The 21,063-nt window shown below is 43.3% G+C and overlaps 2 protein-coding genes across 7 annotated transcripts in view; one reads left to right on the forward strand and one right to left on the reverse strand.

The window, feature by feature from the left end:
- Positions 1-2,092: 2,092 nt before the first annotated feature.
- The window catches only part of esrrb (estrogen-related receptor beta), a 44,888-nt gene continuing 25,917 nt past the window's right edge, over positions 2,093-21,063 (reverse strand). For 3 of the 6 annotated variants that reach the window (XM_088401267.1, XM_088401263.1, XM_088401264.1), the window contains 4 exons: positions 17,904-18,086; positions 17,506-17,667; positions 9,034-9,303; positions 2,093-5,900 (listed from right to left, as the gene is read on the reverse strand). In XM_088401267.1, coding sequence (XP_088257393.1) covers positions 5,656-5,900; positions 9,034-9,303; positions 17,506-17,667; positions 17,904-18,086 — 860 coding nt within the window. In that variant the 3' untranslated portion in view covers positions 2,093-5,655. The remainder of the gene's footprint in view (positions 5,901-9,033; positions 9,304-17,505; positions 17,668-17,903; positions 18,087-21,063) is intronic. The other 3 variants (XM_088401265.1, XM_088401266.1, XM_088401268.1) reach the window with 1 other exon arrangement.
- The window catches only part of LOC148385313 (CD209 antigen-like protein C), a 198,751-nt gene continuing 180,443 nt past the window's right edge, over positions 2,756-21,063 (forward strand). Inside the window, exon 1 of the mRNA XM_088401290.1 lies at positions 2,756-2,767. The gene's annotated coding sequence lies outside the window, so the exon portion shown is untranslated. The remainder of the gene's footprint in view (positions 2,768-21,063) is intronic.

The following is a 21,063-nucleotide window of genomic DNA, read 5'->3' on the forward strand; positions in this document are numbered from 1 at the left end:
CGATCGGCCGGAGGGAGCTGTGGGCGGGGTCAGAGGTGTGAGATGCACCGCTCATGTGCAGGAACAGGTACACCCATCTATGCAGCCGTCTGTATTTCCGAACCGCTTTATTTTTCTGTGGTGGTGTGCCTTGTATTCTCTTGAGGAGGATATTCTTCTACAATGCACCCAAATAGCACAGAAATAATTTTATTTGCCACTTATGTGACGTAATGTCTGACAGCACTGATTGTGGTGTTATTGAATCGCCACCGGTTTGTCAAGCCTGGGGGGGGCTCCAATTTCACAAATGGAACAATAAATACGGAATATAAAGGAGGGTCTGCGACTCAAAAACAAGGACGTCATGGGGTGTGGTCACTTGGAATTTCAACAAAGGGAATTTGTGTGTGTGTGTATGAGAGAGAACGAAGGTGTCCCACTGTTGGTTTATGTGCCAGCAGCTCTCCTGGGCCTCGGCGCGCTCCCTTTTCGAGCTAAGTGTAATTTGAGCGTGGTCTTGATACAAAGTGTGTGCAGCAGCTCTGTTCAAAGCCAATCACTCACCCTGACGTGTAATCCTTTCCCCCAGCATCATCAGTGTTGCTTCAGGAATAATGAAACACACTTAAGGCGTCGTGGCAGCCATTGCTCGGAGAGCGCCGTGGCATTTCGATGAGGGGCTTCGGAGGTCTGACCGGAGGTGTTTGGACCTGTCAATGAAGGGTGAACGATTGCCTCGCTGTACTGTATCTGTGAGCAGTGTATCAAAACAGTTCATCTTTTGCATCACCACTCACTTTTTTGCTTTGATTTGTTTTTTAATGATAATAGTAATTTAGTAATAATAAATATTTACGATGATCGGCATGTTTGGATTTAGAGAGAATTTAAGACTGTGAATTATTTGTTCTATGCTTTGTTTGTATTTTTGCTGCTCTGTGTGTGTAAAGCAGTGGTTATTTTACCGTAACGTTTTTGTGAATTTTTATTAGCCCTAAAAAATGGCGTTTTATATCATGTTAACAATAAACTAGCAGAATTTTCATTGACAAAATTATATCTTTTGGTTGAGCATTTTCATCCTTAAAATAATGTTAATTCTCTTTTGTTTTATGTGTCTTAAACAGAAATATTCAATTTCTTTTTAATTTTCTAATATTTTTATTGACATATCACAATGCAAGCGTGCTTTAACTATAATTTTTTAGAAATATGCGTGTGCATGTGTTTTCTTTAGCTCAAAATGATGCTATGCTATAATCTTCCATTTCTTAATTGCCTGAGTGGAAAGAGTAGCAAAGGAATACTCGAAATATAAAATATCTGTCTGTCTTTCTGTATCACGGCTTTTCACCTCGAATCACAAACTTGGGTCCGCGATACCACATGCGCAAAAAAAGACAAAAACTTTGGGCCTCCATTGTCTTTGCCCTCATCCTATCCCTGATGTTTCCATGTTGAGGATTATTACAATTAATTGGCTAGCGAGACATTATTTCAAAAAGGGAAATTGGCTCGTATAATTATATAGAGAAGGGAATACTTGAACTCCCCTGGAATATCAGCTTGCTGAAATAATACAGCCCCTCCATTCCCCTCCCCGCCATCATCACAGCTAACATGTCTGTGTGTTTCCTGTGACGGATGCATTTGCGATGCCTCCGCTGAACTGGCTGATGGTCATAGTTTGGAGGCAATAAAAGCGACTTGTGCCACTTACTGCCACCCATGTCTGGTCTGCAGGGATGTGCTCTCGGCTGCTTTTTGTTCTCCTTCTTTGCCCAATTAATACACCAAAGAAGAATGGCGATGCAGTCTGAGCGCCTTTCCTTTGAAACATATAAAAAAATATAAAAAATATACAAAAAATAATATACGTAATATAATATAAGAAAAATATATATATAAATACATATATAAATGTTTTTTTTACACGACTGGCTGTCATATTTGCGAGTGTTATGTGTGACTCATTGCATTATTTGTTGGTAATACATCAAGTTAGACTACAAACAGATTTTAGGGAATATTTAATCCATTGATCCCTTACCTTATTGAAAATCAATATGGACACAGATACTGGCGATTGAATGACCAGAGAGAACAAATGTACACCATTGCAAATGATATATTTCACACCATAAATACTCAGTAATGCAGGAGCAGGGAGTCAAGTAGCCTTGCCCCTGTCTGCAGTCCATCAGTGAGAGAACAATCATGACACACTGTTCAAAAGAGGAACAAAAAAAATCACTCATACCCGCTTGGGAACCATCATGGGTGGGGTGCTAAGTGGGGGATGGGGGGGTCTCACCCAGTGATGTGTTCAATGTGAAGCATGCGTTACCTTTACAAACAGATCAGTCAACAATGAATGGGACAGTCCGTAATTACAGTTCCAAAAGTATTTGGCAGGAGCGCTGAGGAAGGATAAAAAACATGGATGGCTCAGGTTAGGTCACGGACATGTAAAGATGATAAAAGGGTGTTGAATCAGAGAAATATTGACAATATGATAATGAGGTAGTAGTCAGCAGGGCGCTGCATACTTTATTTTCAATGGTACTTCGGCAACCTACTGCACTGAAGACTGATATATTTACACACTTAGCTTGTACCATAAGACATTTTGAAGTTAAACAGTGCCGCGTTACAAGGTGGACAGGAAAAAAAAAGAAAGGAACCTTTTTTGTCAGCTAATCGTCATCCACTAAAAAAGTATATTATTTTTTTGAAAAAGATTTTCCGTATAATGCAGTTTCATTTCAACAAGCACAAGTTTCTTGCCAGTGGAGCAAAGTAAATATAGTTCTTAATGTGATACACAGGTTACATGTGAGTGTTTAGAAAGGTTTCTGGATGTTACTTATCAACGATAAGTAAAAACATGCTTGGAGCAAGGTCTCAATCAGAAGTGGTCCCTATTGTATTGCATAACAGCAAGTGGACTTAGAGGGCTCTATTTTTGTAAGCAGCACAAATTTGGCATGGTGAGTGGCGTAAATATGAATCAATGTGGATTAGACCGGGTCGTTTTGCAATTTTGCAAGTCGGTGTATTATAAAAAAGCGATTTGCGCCGTTGTGGGTGTGAGCACAGCAACATTTGTGCCCCTATAGCTGTGTTCTGAATGAATTAAAAAAAATAGAATTATTAATAATCATAATGATGCATTCAATAAATTGTTTCAGAGGGTTTGATGCCCGCTATTGTGTCTTTTATGAACACAATGTACGTATGTGACATGTCCATGTGTCTGCCTGTGCCAGGATGAAATTCGTGCAACAAAAATCAGAGTATGCTGACATTTCTACATGCATCATCTACAAAAATAGAGCCCAGTGTCCCTCTACAATATAACTGGGAGTTATTTTTTGAAAGGTGTGGCTGGTTTGACTCCATAACATTGACCCCAGGTTGCTGTGAACCCTGCCTAGGTGCTGGCCTTTCATATTGTGAGCACAACGGTGACTCTCCACCACTACTTTGATGAAAGTCTTATATTTTTGTGACAGCCCTGCCTTTTATCACACCACATAAAATCTGTCAGTAGTATAAACGCGCACGTCTCACAAGTGAGCTGGACGGACAGGATTTGAGCACACAGGCGGCGTAATGGACATGAAGTTAAAGAGAGCCTAAGATCTGTCTCCCAGCAGGGATCACACCTTGTAGTGACACATTGTTGGCTTGCTGTTACCCTCTGGCGCTTGCTGACACTTTGTTTCTTGCATAGCTCGGCCATCCCGCCCGCATAGCAAGCTGCTGGGCGATGGTGTCATACAGCACCGACCACTGTGAGTGGGGCTGCAGGATAACTCACAAATGTGGCTCCGTGGCAGAGAATATTACACCATTTACTGCAGAATACAACTTTCTGCAGGAGGAGAGGATTGGCCTGGACTGACTGTGGTTAAAACCACATCCCACAAGTGGTAGGCTACCTGCTGTTCCACAAGAGGACTCCATAGCAGTGGTGCCAGTGGAGGCTTTGATGGTTGTATTGCATAATCACCATAATTGTACCTTTTACAGGTCTTCGGTTGCCAGGTCATTTGATATTTGTGTTTGCTAATTCTTTAGTAATTTTGTGTTACAAATTAAGAGAGTAATTGTGCTTCTCAGATATAACTTGAATGATCTGTCAATCAGCAGGCAGGTTACGCCAGATTCACGAGCAAAATAGCGTCGGTGAAAATTTAGTCTTCTGGGTAGAGAATCAGTGCACGGGACAAGAAACAGAGGAGAATAAAGTAAACAAGATTGACTTGGCAACTTTTGAATTGTTCAAGGTGCAAGTAGAGTGTAACATTCTGGTGTGTGTGTCCGTTTGTGTGTGCACATGCGTGCGTATCAATTTTCCGCCACCTCTATGTGAGTCATGGTCTTACCATGGCCAGCCCAATGAAAAATGTTTGGCTCCACCACTGACCACTGTGTCAACATGATGGTCAAAACGCGGTCCACGTGCCCGCCACCACGCAGACAACAACCTCCTGCAGGGTTAAATATAAAGCCGTTGTGAAGTGCCTTTGCACCTGCCGTTTACCTAGGTCCGATTCAGGCTCTATAAATGCCGACACAGCTATTTAAAGCCAGAAGGTATCTAAGATGGTGCGAGCAGATGCTAGCCACCTTGCTCCCAGTGTGTGGGATGACTCCGCCGCGGGCTTAAAGGGGTTCCAAAATAGAGCGCTTTGACATATGGGCCTCTGATTGTTTGAACATGGAATCTCCTGGACTAGTGCCACTTTGTAGAAAGCCTTTGATACTGATGATCAGCTTTCACCTATAACCTACGTTGGCTCGGCCCATTTCCACGGGCTTAAAAAGGACACAATCGATGGGCTAACGTGAGGAGACGAGAAATATTGTAGTGTGCGATAGAAGCAAGCAAGCAGGCACGGCCTTGTGGCAACAGCAGCATTGAAACGCAGCACATGAAAGATGAAGGTTGAGCCTGGCATTCCCACACCGTCATTTATTGCTGAACTACAGAAGAAGACTAGCGACTAGTGTAACTGCCTATTCTAGTTTGGTTAAACAAGCCTTCCACTGTGAGACGGATCAGATCACACTGCTCTCGAGAGGTACTGTAACTTATACGTCCGAGGACGTTTCAGAAGTTAACAGCTCATATTTGAGCTGTTCTTTTTTTTTTTTTTCTCCCCTCACCTGCGCATGGAGGGTGAGAGAAAATGGCCACCAATATCAACAGACTTCAAACTGTACACTCAGTTTTCCAGTAATCAACGTATACATGTCCCGGACGGAAACACATTGATGAAAGTGTTGTGTTGACACACCTCTGCCGTCTTCAGAATAAATTCAATGAAGGAATTTCTTGTTACTGGCATCTACTTATTCTGAAGATGCTGAGGGTTCCTGGGAGCATGACCACCAACAATTAACAAAAAGAAATTATTACTGTACATAGTACTTTGTATATATATTTTACATTAATCTTCATCATTCTTATATTTATATTAATAACCAAGTTTCTGGTTGTTGTTTTTTTTTTTTAAACATGGTGTCCAAATGTTGCAGGAGGAGTGAGGTCAGTCTGAGTGCCGCCTCGCCAAGCTGAGGTCTCCCCCACCCCCGCCTCCCGAGCACCTTCTAAATCCTGCTTCCAAAAAGTCCCACTGTGCAGCACTAAAGCAGCTCCAAGAATCAGACCTTGGCCTCCAGCATCTCCAGGAACAGTTTGTGCATGGGCACCTTGCCCTGCACCTTGATGCTGTAAAAGTGCTGCACAGCCTTGGTGGCCGTCTGCCGCAGCAAGGGCAGGGTCATGAGCAGTTTTCCCGCCCGCCGCGGGTCCTCCGGGTGCTGGCTGCTCTCGAAGTCCTGCAGGGCCTCGTGCAGAGCGTCCTGCAGCTTCTGGACCGCCTCCATGTCCTCTATGTGCATGGAGTCTATCGGGGTGACAAGATTTAAGAAGAGTAAGAAACGTGCTCTTCACTTGAATACACTGATACGGAGGGGAGGGGGTGTAGATTTTTGGAAATTAAATCTCATGATTGATATGAAGTGCTATCAGAGCAGTGAGGTGAGGTGAGGAACACGTTATCAGTATATTTCAAGCGCGGACAGGACAAAGAATGGATCATAAAAACAACAACAACATGTGCTTTGTTTTATTTATTTCCTTCCCAACTCTTTGCAGTGCTGTGCGGCTTATTAAAACGGCCTTTGACCAGCCACACTGAAAATCAATGTTATCCCCCAGTAACAATGGCATGAATCGTGGAGCTAATAGCACACATTAAAAAACCCGTTTGGGAAAGACAGACAATTATTAGTAGATAAAAAAGGGGGCACCATAAGCAAGACTATGATGAATGTGACACAATTAATTTTCCTGCCAACTTACTTTTTATATCACATGGGAAAAACTTCTTATACATAATTCAAAAATGTTGACTTCAATGTGTGCTCAACTAGACTTTTAAAAATTGCTGTGCGGTGTTTCTCGGCTAATTGCAGATATTTAAACAGCGCTATGAGATCTACTGTAAGAGACAAAGTCTAATTAATAAAAAGAAAAAGAAGCAGAAGAATATTAGAATATAACTATATATATATAACTAGAATAAAATAAAAAATCGTTTGAATGCTTATGATTGCATAAGATTTCCGCAAAATTTCTATGGTTTTTCACATTATATATACATTAACACTGAGCTCGCTGATTTTTGTTAGATAAAATTACTATATAATAATTTTGTTGAATATTTTGGTTTTAAAATATATATTTTTTGATTCTCTATTGTTTTATGTCAGTTTTAATGTAAGCTTCAACTGGTTTGGACTAAGCATGTGCGATGATAAAATATTTTTATATTTAATATTATTAGCTTTATTAGATTAGAATATTAGAATATTACGAACGTAGTTAGTATTTTTTATATGGGCTGTCTAAATTGTGGATTTTCACTTATTGTGGTTGAGTTGGGAACGTATCCCCTGCAATAAACAGGGCTTCGCTATGCTCACACAAACTTGGACTCAATTCTCATTGGATGTAATTTGGTCAAATCTGACTTGACCACCTGTGTAGTCTTGAGTTCAAGCACATGTCTACAGCTTCATGTTACACGTTCCTCGCTCATTGTCGCCTTCTGCTCTGTTGCTATCAGCCCTCCTCCTCTCTTAGGGAGTCTCGGCGGTGGCGCGTCTCTCACTGGCTAACCAGTCTGACACCCCAGAGGCGGCGAGTCATTGCCCGCCTCACACGTCTCACCTTGGCGCCATGCGTTTGGCCACGTGGGACGATAAAAGGCAAACCAGATTTCTAAGCGGGCCCCGTATTCATCGACTGGAACAAGCGTATTCCCAAAACCTTGAGACATTTTTCACCCTGACGGCTTTCAAGCCCGCAGTGGTGAAATGAAGTAGGTCGTTTGGAAAAGTACAAAGCAGGGGGAGGGAGAGGAGAGACGAACATAATTATCTTATGTTACATTTACACTGAAATAGAAAATAGAACCCTAATGAGTATTTTTACTAACAATTTTTTCCCACTTAAGCAAGCTTAAGAGTCTTAGTTTAGAGGAATTCTCATTAAATATTTTCCATTATCCATTTACCTGACTATGCATCAAGTACATTGTTCTGTTTTATAGCAAAGTAGTTATAACAATAATGAAATTGGATACTCTTTTATGGTAAAGTCTACTTTAGTTATTGAGGGGGTCAAAATTTAATTGGAACATTCTTGGAAGAATAAAAAAATGCAGGTTGATGTATGGGGCTGGAGGCAAATGACACTAACAAGGGAAGAAAATGCAAGCAGCGTGTGTTGTGTTTGGAGGAGGGATGGACTTTACAAAAAACAACAACTTTGAAGAAACAATTTCCTTGCAATCCATCAGTAAGCCCACATCGATGTGATTGATAAACTGCTAATTACAAAATCAATGGCTATGAATTTTCACAGCTGTCAAACAGGGGGGCTCCCAAGAGAATGATTTCCCAGAGACCTTGTTCTAACGTGGCGGACGCCCTCCTCTTCCTCTTCCCCCTCGAGCACACCTCATGACCGACGCTCTGCTGTCTCAAAGCAAATAGCTTGCATCAGCATTTTCATTTTTCAGCTTGGACAAAACAAGGGGGGGAGCGGCCTGGTGACCCGGCGTGCATTGATCAGAGGGGGAAGGGGGGTCTGGGAACAGGTCCTGCCTCCTCAAAAGGATCCTGTCAATAGCAGCGTGGCGTCTTTTGCATTGGAACAAACGAGCTCTACCGCGGCCTGATACTCATTCCATTCGACTTAACACATTTTATTGACAGCCACTGTGCTCCTAATGAAATGCTAAATTTATCTCCAGTGGCTGCTGTGCCCTGCAGCTACTGTTATGGAGATAGCGGAGGAGAAATACCACAACTCGGAAGGTGTTCAATTAAAAAGCTCCTTCCCTCCCCGTGCCTCTTTCTCGTGCATTGCCCTTATCTTCTCCCTATCTGTGCGGCTCACGCGCCAAACTAAAGGTTACGCGCTAAAACTCCAGCAAAAGTGAGAAATGTCATCCGGGAAACTGTTGGCCAATATCTCAGTTTCATTGTGTGGTCAGCATATCATTTATCAAATCTACCAAACACTTGCTTGCAAATATATTGGAGTGGAAGTTTATTTGTTAATGGATATGAGACCTTTTTACGTATTTGTGATGATGTAAGGAAAAAATTAAATATAAAAATGTGATGATTGCAAACTAATTTTATTTTATATATTATTTTGTGTTTTAAAACTATTTTAGAATAAACAAATACTATTTAAAAAAAGTGCGCGTGAGTGAGCGTATGTGTATGTGTGTGTGTGTGTTGTGTGTGTGTGTGTGTGTGCAATCAAACAATACTTGTGGCATAACATATAAAACAACAACCAAGACAAAATGGGCAAATAATTTCCTGCAATTCTAAGTTATCATAATAATAATCATCATCATCATCATAATAATATATGCAAAATACATATTTTTCAAAATATAGATTAAATTTCGTTTGTTAAAAATGAACTCCCGAGTGTGTGTGTTGTTACTGACTCACCTGAGTTGGCGAGAGCGATGGCCTTGAGTGTGACAAACTCTTCCTTCTCCACTTTGAGCTTCTTGCATTTGCGAACCAGCTGCAGGATGGACACGTAGAGGTCCAGCAGGCCCGTCAGCCGCGAGTGCTCCTCGTCCATGATGTAGTCCTCGGCGTACACCAGCTCGTCCTCGTACGGCAGCGAACGGAACACGATGCTGAGGATGAGGATCTCCATCCAGGCGCTCTGCAGAAGACTCATCTGGTCACCCAGAGACAAAGTGGAAAATCCTGGAAGGACACAAGTGGTAAGCGTATGAGGTCAGGGAACATTTTTGACCTGCGACGGTGCTCGCACAGAATAATGCACAGAGAAATTAATTTAACTTTTTTTTTTTTTTTAAAAAACAAAATACATAAGCATAGATCCAAGCCACTATCAGAATGGAATCAATTTTTCCCCAACAAGGTTTTGTGGAAATTGGCTGACGAGTTTTTTTTTTTGTTAACGAATAAACAGCGACTAGGACAGAGCACAACTCTCAGCGTAACAGTGACACACAGTACATGAAGGCAAAAAAACAAAAAAAACAAGGCAGGCTTTGTACCTTGATCCAGATTGGTATCAAAATTTAAAAATCTTATCATTTGTGCGAGTACGAAATTACAAAACATGTTTTTATTGGCCCACTTATCATCCCTCCATTGTTCTGTGGAAACTGATTAAAGAGATGTTGCGCAATCCTGCTGCCTAACAGATATAAAGATGGTCGCTGTAAACACAACACGAAATAATTTTTCAAAAGAAATCGCTGATCAAAAATTAGTTATGAGCACGGAAGCACTCACTGGAAAACAAAGCTTCAATTTAAATGCGTACAGGAAGCTCTTCTTTGAAGCAGGTGTCAGGGTGCTTGAGTGGGCTTTACTGCGGGCGACGACAGTAAATCGGTGCAAAGGTCTGGGATGCACAAAGCCAGGTGGTTACCCCTTGTATCCTGTCATACTTGTGCCGGTGAGCCGGGGATTAGCGCTGGGACGCGTTCCCGTTGCAGAGGTTGAGGACATGACACGCGCATGTGTGTGAGAGGAAAAAGAGGTGACGAGGGGGCAGGTACACGTAAAGCTTCACAAAGTTACACAAACATATATCCCCTCCTGGGAAAAAGAGAAGCATGGGAAACACTGGCCTGCCCACAAAAAGTCACAAGACAAATCAACAAACTGTATTTTCCGGACTATAAGGCGCACCTTCAATGAATGGCCCATTTCAAAACTTTGTCCTTATATAAGGCGCACCGGACTATAAGGCGCACCATTAATGCATCATGTCAGATTTTTAATCCAAATCAAATCATTCTCCATTTTATCTTTTTTATTTCAACTTCAGACGCAACAAATTACTCTATAATCACAAAATAATGATCCGTAGTCTTTTTGATTCATGATTCATAGTCTTCAGCGGGCCACTTATGATTGATTTCATGACACAATGCTTTGAGCCACTTTAAATTTAGGAATTTGACCCATATATAAGGCGCACTGGACTATAAGGCGCACTGTCGACTTTTGAGAAACGTTTAGGTTTTTAGGTGCGCCTTATAGTCCGGAAAATACGGTAGTTCAAATTGACTAAGGTGCATCAAACCGCTCAGTCATGACATAAAAACCGAAAGTGGCTCTATGGACATATCCAAAAATGCTCATCTACATAGAAAAAGATCTTAATGTCTATTTCCCTTGATACTAGGCAGCAATAAACTGTGAAGGCTCCACCCCCCCATGCCTCGCCACCCTTTCCCTCCCTCCGCCTCCCGTGCCTGCAGGCGGCCCATTCTGACAGCATATTAGGCTCTCCAGCTCCACCCATGATTAACATGATTGCTTTTACAAGTTCGCTGTTGCCATGCCACCTGCCACTGCGTGATTAAAAGGCGATAGATTACAGTATTGACCCGGCCTGCTCAACACATCTATACCCTGCGTTTTCTCTGAAAAACAAATGATCACATTTGGGAGAGAGGGGGGGGAGGCACCATCAGCCCTTGTGTTTATCTGCTCCTGCCCGCCGAGACAACAATGAACACACACACAAACAGAAATAAAAGCCATGATGGGGAAGCGGTAGAAAAAGAACCAGAACCGGGCAGAATGGTTCCCCTTATCGTGGTGATGACCACTGCAGGGCGAGAGCTGCGGGATACATTAATTAAGAGATTGTGATCAGAATGTGAGGGCCTTCACATTTTGAAGGGGAATCAATAGTCAGTAGAATAGAGTGCTAACAGTCCGGTAGAACTGGTCGGAGGGCCGGCCAATTCGGACCAACTGCTGAAAGCACTCCAAGCACGTCACTATTATCAGTGGAAGCATAGTTTGTAAAAGCCGACGCCATTAAAAGGTATTTGGCCGGGGGGGGGGATGTTAAAATGCTGTCGTGTTATTTCCTTGTCTGCATACGTGTCCATTAAGTCGGACAGAATGTGGACCGGCCAGAGAGAAACTGTCATCCCGGCACAGTTGATTGCCGCATCATGTTGGCATCGCAATCACAGGCAAAGCTCTGTCGGAGCCTTTTAATGGCAAAGAGGGCTGAAGCGGAACTAAAGCGGCGCTCCCAATGTGACAGCTCGTGTGAAGGCCTCGTCCGGGTCTCGCTGAAGAGGCTTTCGAGTTGCTCGGATGCAGCGTGCAGCCCTCAGCCGTACGTGCCAAGCCCAGCAGCCTACAATTACCTTTGACGCTAAAAGTCCTTAAATTTAATCCGCTGTTGTGAGATGGAGAGGTGGTGTTTTCCCGCCGTTCCATCCATTCTCTTCGGGGGCCTAAATTATCGCAGCAAATGGGATCTCGTGTCGTTGCCTTCCCTTTTTCCACTCAATTTAATCGAGTAATGAAGTGACTTCCCGACTCCGCAGGTCACAAAGCGCTCCGGCCGCCGCGCTCTGAAGGTGGCCCGGTTAAGTGCCGCCGGAGTGGGTGATTTCCTCTAATGAAATATCAATATTTACATCTTCATTTCCAGCCCGCTGCCGATGGCGGGGTTTGACCAAACATGACACGATATTGACCAAATCAGAGAGGCCTGTCTGCACACTTGAAGGCCCTTTTCCACTCCACTGCTGAGTGCATTTGGAAGCCAAAAATAATAATGGTAATAACAAAGCACAGCTTTATCTTGTGCATTTAGCTCTGAAAGAGATTTTCATTTCCAAGATTACAACATGTAAAACATGGTGATGACTAACCACCACTGACATATTCACTTCCATCAAGTTTCATCCAACTGACAGAGTTAAACTGCATCTTTGCTCCAAAAGGCTGAGGATAAGAGCAGCAACGACAGACGCCAAAATCATCATCGCTGTCTTTATCTCTCCAGTGGGCTTCAACGAGGGGGGGGCGGGGCGAAAAACCCACAGACGGCCATCTCAAACCTCTCCGAGATTAATCAGAGGACTGTGTGGTCCAAAAATGAAATGCTGGAGATTTCTGTTGAGCTTGAGTTCATATTCGATTAATTTATTATTGTTTCCCTCTCCCCGAGGGCCATTAGCGCGGGTAATAAAAAGAGATGTAATTACGAGGCATGGTGGCCCCCTCCAGCTGCAGCCCCCTCGTAACTCACCCTCAATCAGACAACAGACAGGAGCGAGCGAGTGAGGGATGGTAACAAAAAAAAGGTAGCAGAGGAAGGGAGTGAAGTGGAGGATAAAAAGAAAGGAGAAGATACAGGGCAGAGAGGAGGCAGATAAGAACGAAGGAAAAAGAGCGAGAGCATAAAGTGAAAGGGGACCAGAGTGCAGTGGGGGGGGGGGGAGCAAACGAGAGATAGACAGTCATCCTGGCTGGACAGAGGCTGATCTATCATAGCCAGCTATCAGAAGGACAAGCAGGCCCTGAAGACTTGTGCCCAGCAGCAATCTCACCTCAGCCAAGGCAAGTGCTCTCTGGGTTCCAATTGGAGTTAAACCGCCTCTAACTGGGCCCCAGAGGTTCTGCACATCTTTTTTTTTTCTCTACCACTATATCCTCAAACTGAGCAGAGGGATCATGCTGCGAGAGAGGCTTAGTTAATATCAAAGCTTGCCATTTAAGATGACACTTAAAATACAATACACACATCTCTGATTTGTACAGAACGCTCTGATCTTGCCAGAGTGCGGCAGGAGATGTTGAACTAATTCCAGTGTGTGGACTGTGATTCTTCTGGAATTAACATGGCAACATCTGGATCAATAGCAATGGGGATAATAAAATGTGGTGGTTGACAGAAATAATTTCACCAAGAGTCCACACGCGTAAATGTTCAACAAGCGTTCCCTAGACAGTAAAGCTTAAATCACGTTGGATCTAATTATATTGAAATTGTGTCATGCTTTCTTTTCAGATTTAATTTTTTTTTTTTTAAGAGTTAGCTTTCTACTTTCTTTAAAATTAATAACCAACCAAGGAAATTTGTTACGGTTCATCTTAAGGCTCTTTCAAATTAGATAGAAAAGGGATTGTCACAATTGAGTTAAAATAGTTTCTTAGTAATTAGTTGCTGCAAGCCTCGTTTAGTGTGCTTGGGAATTTCGGCATATCGTGTAGCAACATGCCGGGGCGTTCATTTTTTACACGTCCCTGGCGCACCTGACAATTTGGTGGCTAAAAGTAGACTAAACATGAGACCCACTGAAACCAGGTCTAAGTTGTGGCGCAGGTGGTGTGACGCAATTTTGAAAATTTAAAATCTCTATGTGTGGTGGATGTCATTGTGTTTCATTCAAAAATATTTCAAGAGTATGCAGTGAATGTATTATTATTAGTATCATCATTTTTTTCATCATATACATTTTGTCACATGCTTTTTCTTTAATAAATAAAATCAATTTAAAAACAGCATTTTATTTTTAGTTGTCTTTGTCTGATTGTTACATTTACCGCATGATTTTGCAAACCATGTATGAATGTGAAAAAGGGATTTTTCACAACTACCATATTTGTTCAAGTGAATGATGGAATTGGGCCACATGATTATTAGAGCGGAAGCCACTATTTGAGGTAAAGCAGTCAAGTTTTGATTTTCAACTATGAGGTTGAAACAAAGACTTTATAGGCGTCCAGTTCAGCTGTCATCGAAATGGGGGAGCACACCTTTTTGTACGTCACAGAAACCGACATACAAACCCCTTCCCCATCCCACCTAGCAAACCTCCCCATCTTGGCGCTGGAGCCTCCTGACTGTCTGCCCGTCCCTGATATACTGCGTCCCCTCTCAATATCCTGTAGCTTTTCCCGTTCAGGTTCAGGCCTCAGCTTGCACTCGATTGCTCAATCTATCTTTATCTCCCTGTGTTGAAGCCTACGTCGGAGAGTAAATTGAATATACTAAGAGCTGTCTGTTGATGTCTATATTTAATAAAGTGCACTGATGAGGTGCTGATTTATTGCTGGCCGGTATTCACACTCTATTACAAGGAGATTACAAAGCTTGAGTGGGATCAGGCTGGCAACTCAGTAAGTAGATTTCGCAATTTAATGGCAAAGAGAAAACAAAGGCCTTGTAGGGGAGAAGGGTGGGATTGGTGTTTATCATGTGTTTAACACGACAACTTATAACATGACATGTCTACATGTTAACTAACATACCAGATGCGGGTCAGTCTAACGAAGAGCTGATTAGCTAACATTGAACAGAGGAGGGCGAAAGTAAACAAGACATTCTAATTTTGTGTAATTCCACCACTAACGTGATTAAATATGAGGAGGAAAATATTTTGCAAGATAATATCAGCCTGATGTGTCAATGTATACTGTCTGGGTCATACACCAGAGCAAAAATAAATTTTATTGTGTCGGAGCAAGGCAGCGGCTGCAGGCGAGTGTCAATGTTTGCTTGGCCCTTTAGCCTTCCGAGAATTCCCAGCTGAAAACACTCCTGCCGCGGAAGCTGGGTTGGGAGTCGGCAAACACCAAACAACAAGCCCCTCCTGTATATGTTGCATGCATAGCGGCTTTTACATATGAGCACATGACATTCCCACTGTGGGTGGGAAGGAATTCAGGGAGGGGGGTCAGGGGTCACACTCGGCTACCGTCACTCCTGAAGAAGACAGCAATGTCAAGGTAGTTAAAACTGCACTGTGGCTGCCAAGATATTGAGTAGCTACCACTTGCACAAAGCCAAATGCACCTTTATAGGATGCAAGGGAACAAGATGGGTGGACTGCTATGCATGTCAAAGATTGTTAGCACCTTTTAGAAGCAAGTAGCCATCTGTCTGCATCCCCCAAACACGGCTATTAATGACCTTGTCACCCTTAGGCAACAGCCGGGTTCGACTCGACTGTGAGTTTCTATTTGGAGCGGTGACGAGAATATCCAAAGTGATTATCGGTTAATCAAATACACACCGAATGGTGACGTGCTAGTTGATAACAGCCTGCTTTAATATTGGGTTGTTTTGTGTTTAGTTGACGGAAATTAGCTTTTCTAATGCATGTTGACCTTTGTATTAAAACAAAATAAGAATATTGCACGCAGTAGAAAGTAACTGTTCATGATTTTAAATTGTTACATTTGGACTTTAGATATTGTCCTATCTGTCACTCCTCTAATCAATGTGGTCTAGTTCCTAATGAACTGTTAATCTTTTTAATTCCATTGCCTACGGCCTCAGAAATCTATCAGAATGCAATCACCACCCCCTGCCCCCTTTCTTTTTTTTTTTTTTTTTGGTCCCGGAGCAGACTGCAGCTCACTGCAAACGCATGGTACGCTACCCTGAGGTTGCTTTGGTGCATGGAGAGTTAGAGCATGGAGTGGCAAAACCACTGAACCGTCTCTGATCAGGTTCAGCCATGTACAACTCAATTATGCTGCTATTTCATAGCCAGAGGACACCCACTGTGCTAATATAGACGCCAGCAACGTGGCAGACGAAACACTCAGCTACCGGTCGTCTTTACTTTGCCAATTTGTGTGTAAATAATGACAGCTGCTGATATAAAAACAAATAGAAGCGAGCGAGGTATTTGAAAATGAATGAGCGTAATCTACTTAAGTGTCCTACTGCAGGTACTGCACATTGTTTAGCAGAAGACACTCTGGCTTACTGCCTTAGGTTTTGGGTTAAATGATCATTACCGCCGCATTTGGAATGACACAAATCCCATTAACATTATGCATCAATGCAATACGCAATATGTGTTTGTATAATCTGATTATCAGAACACTCTTTTAATCAACACCGTCACATAAAATCCTGGTTTAAACCTACATACAATATAGGAATGTTGCTTCTCTGGGTTCGAGGAAAAAATTGAACACAAAAAGGAACGTCAGATTAAAGTCATCGCTGGGAATATTATTTTCTAAACAGAACTGATCAGGCTAGAGTCTATGCAGCACAGTCCAGAAATGAGCATATGATGCATGATTGAGCCTGGGAAATATTTGGGGATTGGACAGTGTGTTACCAGGTCACCTGGGGTCTAGCCCTGAGTAAGCTTCTTGGTTAAACTCTCAGTGTGCTGAGCGTGCACGGTGCATGGTGAGTTATCCAAACAGTTCAGATGCATAACGGGCTATGGCTAAAGCCAGAGGCCGCGGGCATATCCATGGTTAATCTCCTTACTATCAGATCTGTACCTGATTAATACCCAACCTTCTGAGAAGTACTCAAAGACCTTTTCAGCACAAAACGGACCTGCCAAGGCTGACTTGATGAAAATGAATGAACTGGATTTGAAAAATTATCCCTTGGCCCGATTTGTCATAATGCACAATGGTGTTTGCGTACGTGCCAGTGCTGTGCTTGTTTGTTGTGCTACTAAAAAGTGGATACGGAAGTGGCAGAAAGGCCTACATTCATTTTGTCCCCCCCTCTGTGATGTCATAGAGTTATGAGGGTCAAGCTCAAGATCAAGGTGAATCTGCCTTGGTGGCAAAAGCGAGGGGCTAAACAATGTGTGGTATGACAAAAATCAGAGCAAAACTCTCACAGGAAGCAAAATCTCTGCTGACGTGAGGCGAGTCGTGTCCTTAATTCAACAGCCTCGTATAACCTAACACCTCGTCTATCAGAATGTCTATGGGGCAAGGAGGAAACACGATTATAGCCATCAATAATTCAACAAGCGTGTGTGCTCGGGCCGAACGCGCGTGTGCATATGTGTGTGTCCGCATGTGATATGATGTGTTGTTTGAGTGGGCAAGACCCCAACTTTACTCTACATCTCCCTTGTGGTTACAGCACGCATTGGCAGCAGGTCAGTGTGTTCCCCTCTCCATTCAGTGTCGGGATTTTAGATGCACTCTATCGATTTGTTTCTTGCACAACTATGTCCATTTCACACCCCCCTCTGTGCCACACGCCCTGCGGCGTCGTGAGATTCTTCCATTAATTATCGGTGCGAGTGTTATATAAATAACGTATAAAACGGAGAGGAAGAGAATAGGAAAAATAAGGCAGAGTGTAAAAAAACAAAAAAAACAAAAGGATTATACCTGGGATGTGCTTGGCCCAGCCGATGATAACAACCAGCTCGCGGTCAGCCAGGTCGCAGAGTGTGGTAAGAGCTTTTATGTCACTCTCCGGCATGGTGGGGTCAGGCATGGCGTAGATCTTCTCTGGCTCTGCCACCAAAAGGTGAGATACTATCTTTGTGACTGAGGGTAGAGGAGAAAAGGAGGGCAGACAAAGCAAAATAGATGTTTAACGTGTTATCTAAAAAAAAAAATCTCCATGAGCAACTTGGGGTAGATTTTGTATGGAGGCCAATGAAAAAAAAATTGCGATATAAGAGATGTATGTGTGCAAATATGGAACACTATTGTCCTGGAGTTCCAAACATAAGAAAGAGGGAGGTAATGTTATTCATCTCCAAAGTTTGCTCAACCTTTACCTGATTGCTTGCCTGGCAGAGGAGGGGCGACGGAGATGGGAGACAATGGGCTAGTGACGGGGCAGTACTCACGAGGCTTCTTGGTAGGAGGGGGGAGCGCCAAACCAAGGTAGGGGTTGTTTTCAGTGTCCAACCTCCTCTTGTACTTCTGTCTGCCCCCTCGAACTCGGTCCAGACGAACCCCTATGGAGGAGAAATTGAGAAGGCCGCACAAGAGAGACAATCAATATCAAGCTCATTTGTGGAAAAGTTTGCTAAAAAAATATTTAAAAAATATACACTATTTAATAATAATATTTGCGGAAAATTTAGTTAAAAAATATACAATATATATTGTTAAAAAATATATATAAAAAATATATAAAATGTAAAAATATGGTTAATTTGAAAAATATTTACATGTAGGTGTAAAGGGAGTGATAGCTTCTGAATAAAAGTGTGCATGCATGTCAGTATGTGTGTAGATATGTCAAAGAAGAGGCTATCTTCCCATATGTGGTCCATGCCTGGCTGGTCTACTGTGATACAGCTGAGCCCAGAGCAGGTCTAAACATATGAATATTTAACGCGGGGTCAATGATCTCACAGACTGGTCCTCTAATTATTTAGCTTTTGGGTGAAGCAGACTGCATACTAATTGGCTCTTTCCTAGTTTGTGCATGAGTGAGATCTCTGGTGTGTGTGGTCCTTAAGATCCAGTAAAAGAAACGTGAGCAGCCAACGAGTAAATACGCTGCCCCCCCCTTACCCCACCGCCCCCGTCGCACACGGCGAACAAAACATCCGCTGTCATACTCCACATAGATAACTAGGTATTGCTTCCTCATAAAAGACCCTTATTTCACCCCTCTTTCAGAGGAGCAGCAAGAGAGCCTTATCATCCCCAACCACACCTAGGGGTCCGGGTTCCACACCGATACTGTAAATGTCAAGCCGGCCTCATCATAACATAAGTTATTTATTATCTCATTATTTGATAAGAATGTTTCTATTTGGATGTCTTTTCTGTTCTATTCATTTTCTCCATAGTTAACATACTACTTAATCTAGGCCGTTCTATTTATTTGATATGACCAGGCAGGTATTCACTTATTCAATGCAAATATATGCAAACGGTTATGCCTATATTTGTAGCAGGCTGTCACTGCGTCCATCCAGCCTAAACATGGCTGATATCTTAATCCTGTCAAGAAGGAAAATCCCTTCAATTTACCTCGTCTGCATAAAGCAACCTCCAAACAAATTTAATACTAAAGGGTGGATGAGAAGAGGCTCAATGAAATGCGTGCGGCGGGGGGGAAGAGTTAATTTGTCAGCCCGCTACGTCCTCGGAGCGAACAACACCCGCGAGCCAGAGCACTTCCTTGATGATTTCATCACTTTATAACAGGGAGGACAGTGTCAAACCTGGGCATTGTGTGGCCACTGCAAATGAGCCTAATACAATTTGGCCATCAGCAAATGCTCTTGGAGAGGATGAGTTTGGATGTGTCCCATGCACGCCGATTGGCGGTCACGAAATGAGAACATCAGATGATGTCAAACAAAAGTGCCATTTACCAAAAAGGAATTCAAGGGTGAATTTATGCAAAAGATATTCTTGATTTCCTGCACTTATCTTATATTGCCACACGAGGTGGGGTTGTAAAGTGTATTATCATCAGACTGTAAAATAGAGATTTCTTCCACTTATATAAATTATTTGATTCCCTAGGAACACAAATCTGATTAGGATTGTCTTTCAATTTCCTGACACTGACAACCCACTAACCTAATTACCCCCAATTCCCAGCAGAGACTCATCCTTCCCAGCAAGACACAGGGAATAATCTGATGGCAACTACACCTGCACTTTACATGACAGTTTTCTTTTAACGTCACTCAAGTCAAGAAAAAAAAAAAAAAAAACAGTTTTCTTTTAAGCAGCTGTCCTTGGAATCATTAAAAAAATATCACGCCGCTCGCCGCTGTTTATTACAGCCAACGCCGCAGCCATGGAAAATTCCTCTCATGGTCCAACGTGATGTCACCACTTTCTACAGTTTCTTGCGGCTCACCCGATGAACTCGACCGCTGCCAGGTGGCCGCGCTCCCGTTCTCTATGATCCTTCCGACCAAGTCGAGTCACGTGTCCGCTGTAACGCCGGCATTTGAAGTTAGGTGCCTCTTTTAATTAGAACAGCCCTGGTCATAATTAACAGATGCTGACAGGAATTAAAACTTGGCACGATCCCGCCTCATTTTACTGTCCAAGAGGGTCAGAGACGGGGCCCCGGAGACGAGAGGAGCCATTAAAAGCGGCTAGAGCAGATCCATTCACTCTCACTGCCAGGCACTATGAACAGGACATTATAGGGGCCTTTGTGCGTTTCGCATGTCCCCTCGGTGGCCCTCAGCTGTAAGTGGTCTGACTCTCTCCATAGTAAACAGTAGGTGTGTTATAAATGTGCGAAGAGATTTAACTGCCACCTCATCTAAAGTCATCTCACTCTTTTATGGGCCGCCACACAGCGCGGCGAGGCTAGCAGAGGTTGAGCGCCGGGTATCATCTCTTCAAAGCGGGGAGCTGGGGGAGAGGGCTTTTGGCCAAGGCGGCTGGCATTTGTGCACGGATTAGCACGGGCCTTAGGGTGGGGGCTGAGGCCAGCTGACCTGCGGCTCCTCTTTCTCTCCAAAAACAATAATAATCCCCTTCCAAGCACACTCCTACAAAAGAGCCTGTCTTCACTCACTTTGCGTGGACGGCCGTGATAGGGGCTCTTATTTAGAGTCCCTCACCTGTTCTGTGTCTCTCTCCCTGGGGAAAGTGTCAGGATGTCTGGGATGGTTGGCAATGCCAAGGGGGGCTTAGGCAGACGCTATTTTCGCTGGGAAAATCAGAAGGCCACATGGCAAGGCACGGTGAACCTCGCCTTTCAAGGAAGCCGCCCCGCTAAACTGCCGTCAGCACTATTTCCAAGGGGCCCCCCATGCCAGCGTGGCATGCTCGTTTGAGTGTTGCAACATTTTCAATCACGCGCGGTGATGAGAGAAGGAAGCACACTGACCCGTCCGCATATTCAGACCCGAGGGGCTGCCACGCTGACACCCTTGTCACGTAGTCCATTTACAGGTTCGCTAGACGCTCCCGGGTGAGCTGACATCGCTGGCCCTACCGCTG

Source organism: Syngnathus floridae, chromosome 16 (assembly GCF_059516105.1).
Source record: "Syngnathus floridae isolate MCC-2025c chromosome 16, RoL_Sflo_1.0, whole genome shotgun sequence".
Lineage (NCBI taxonomy): Eukaryota > Metazoa > Chordata > Actinopteri > Syngnathiformes > Syngnathidae > Syngnathus > Syngnathus floridae.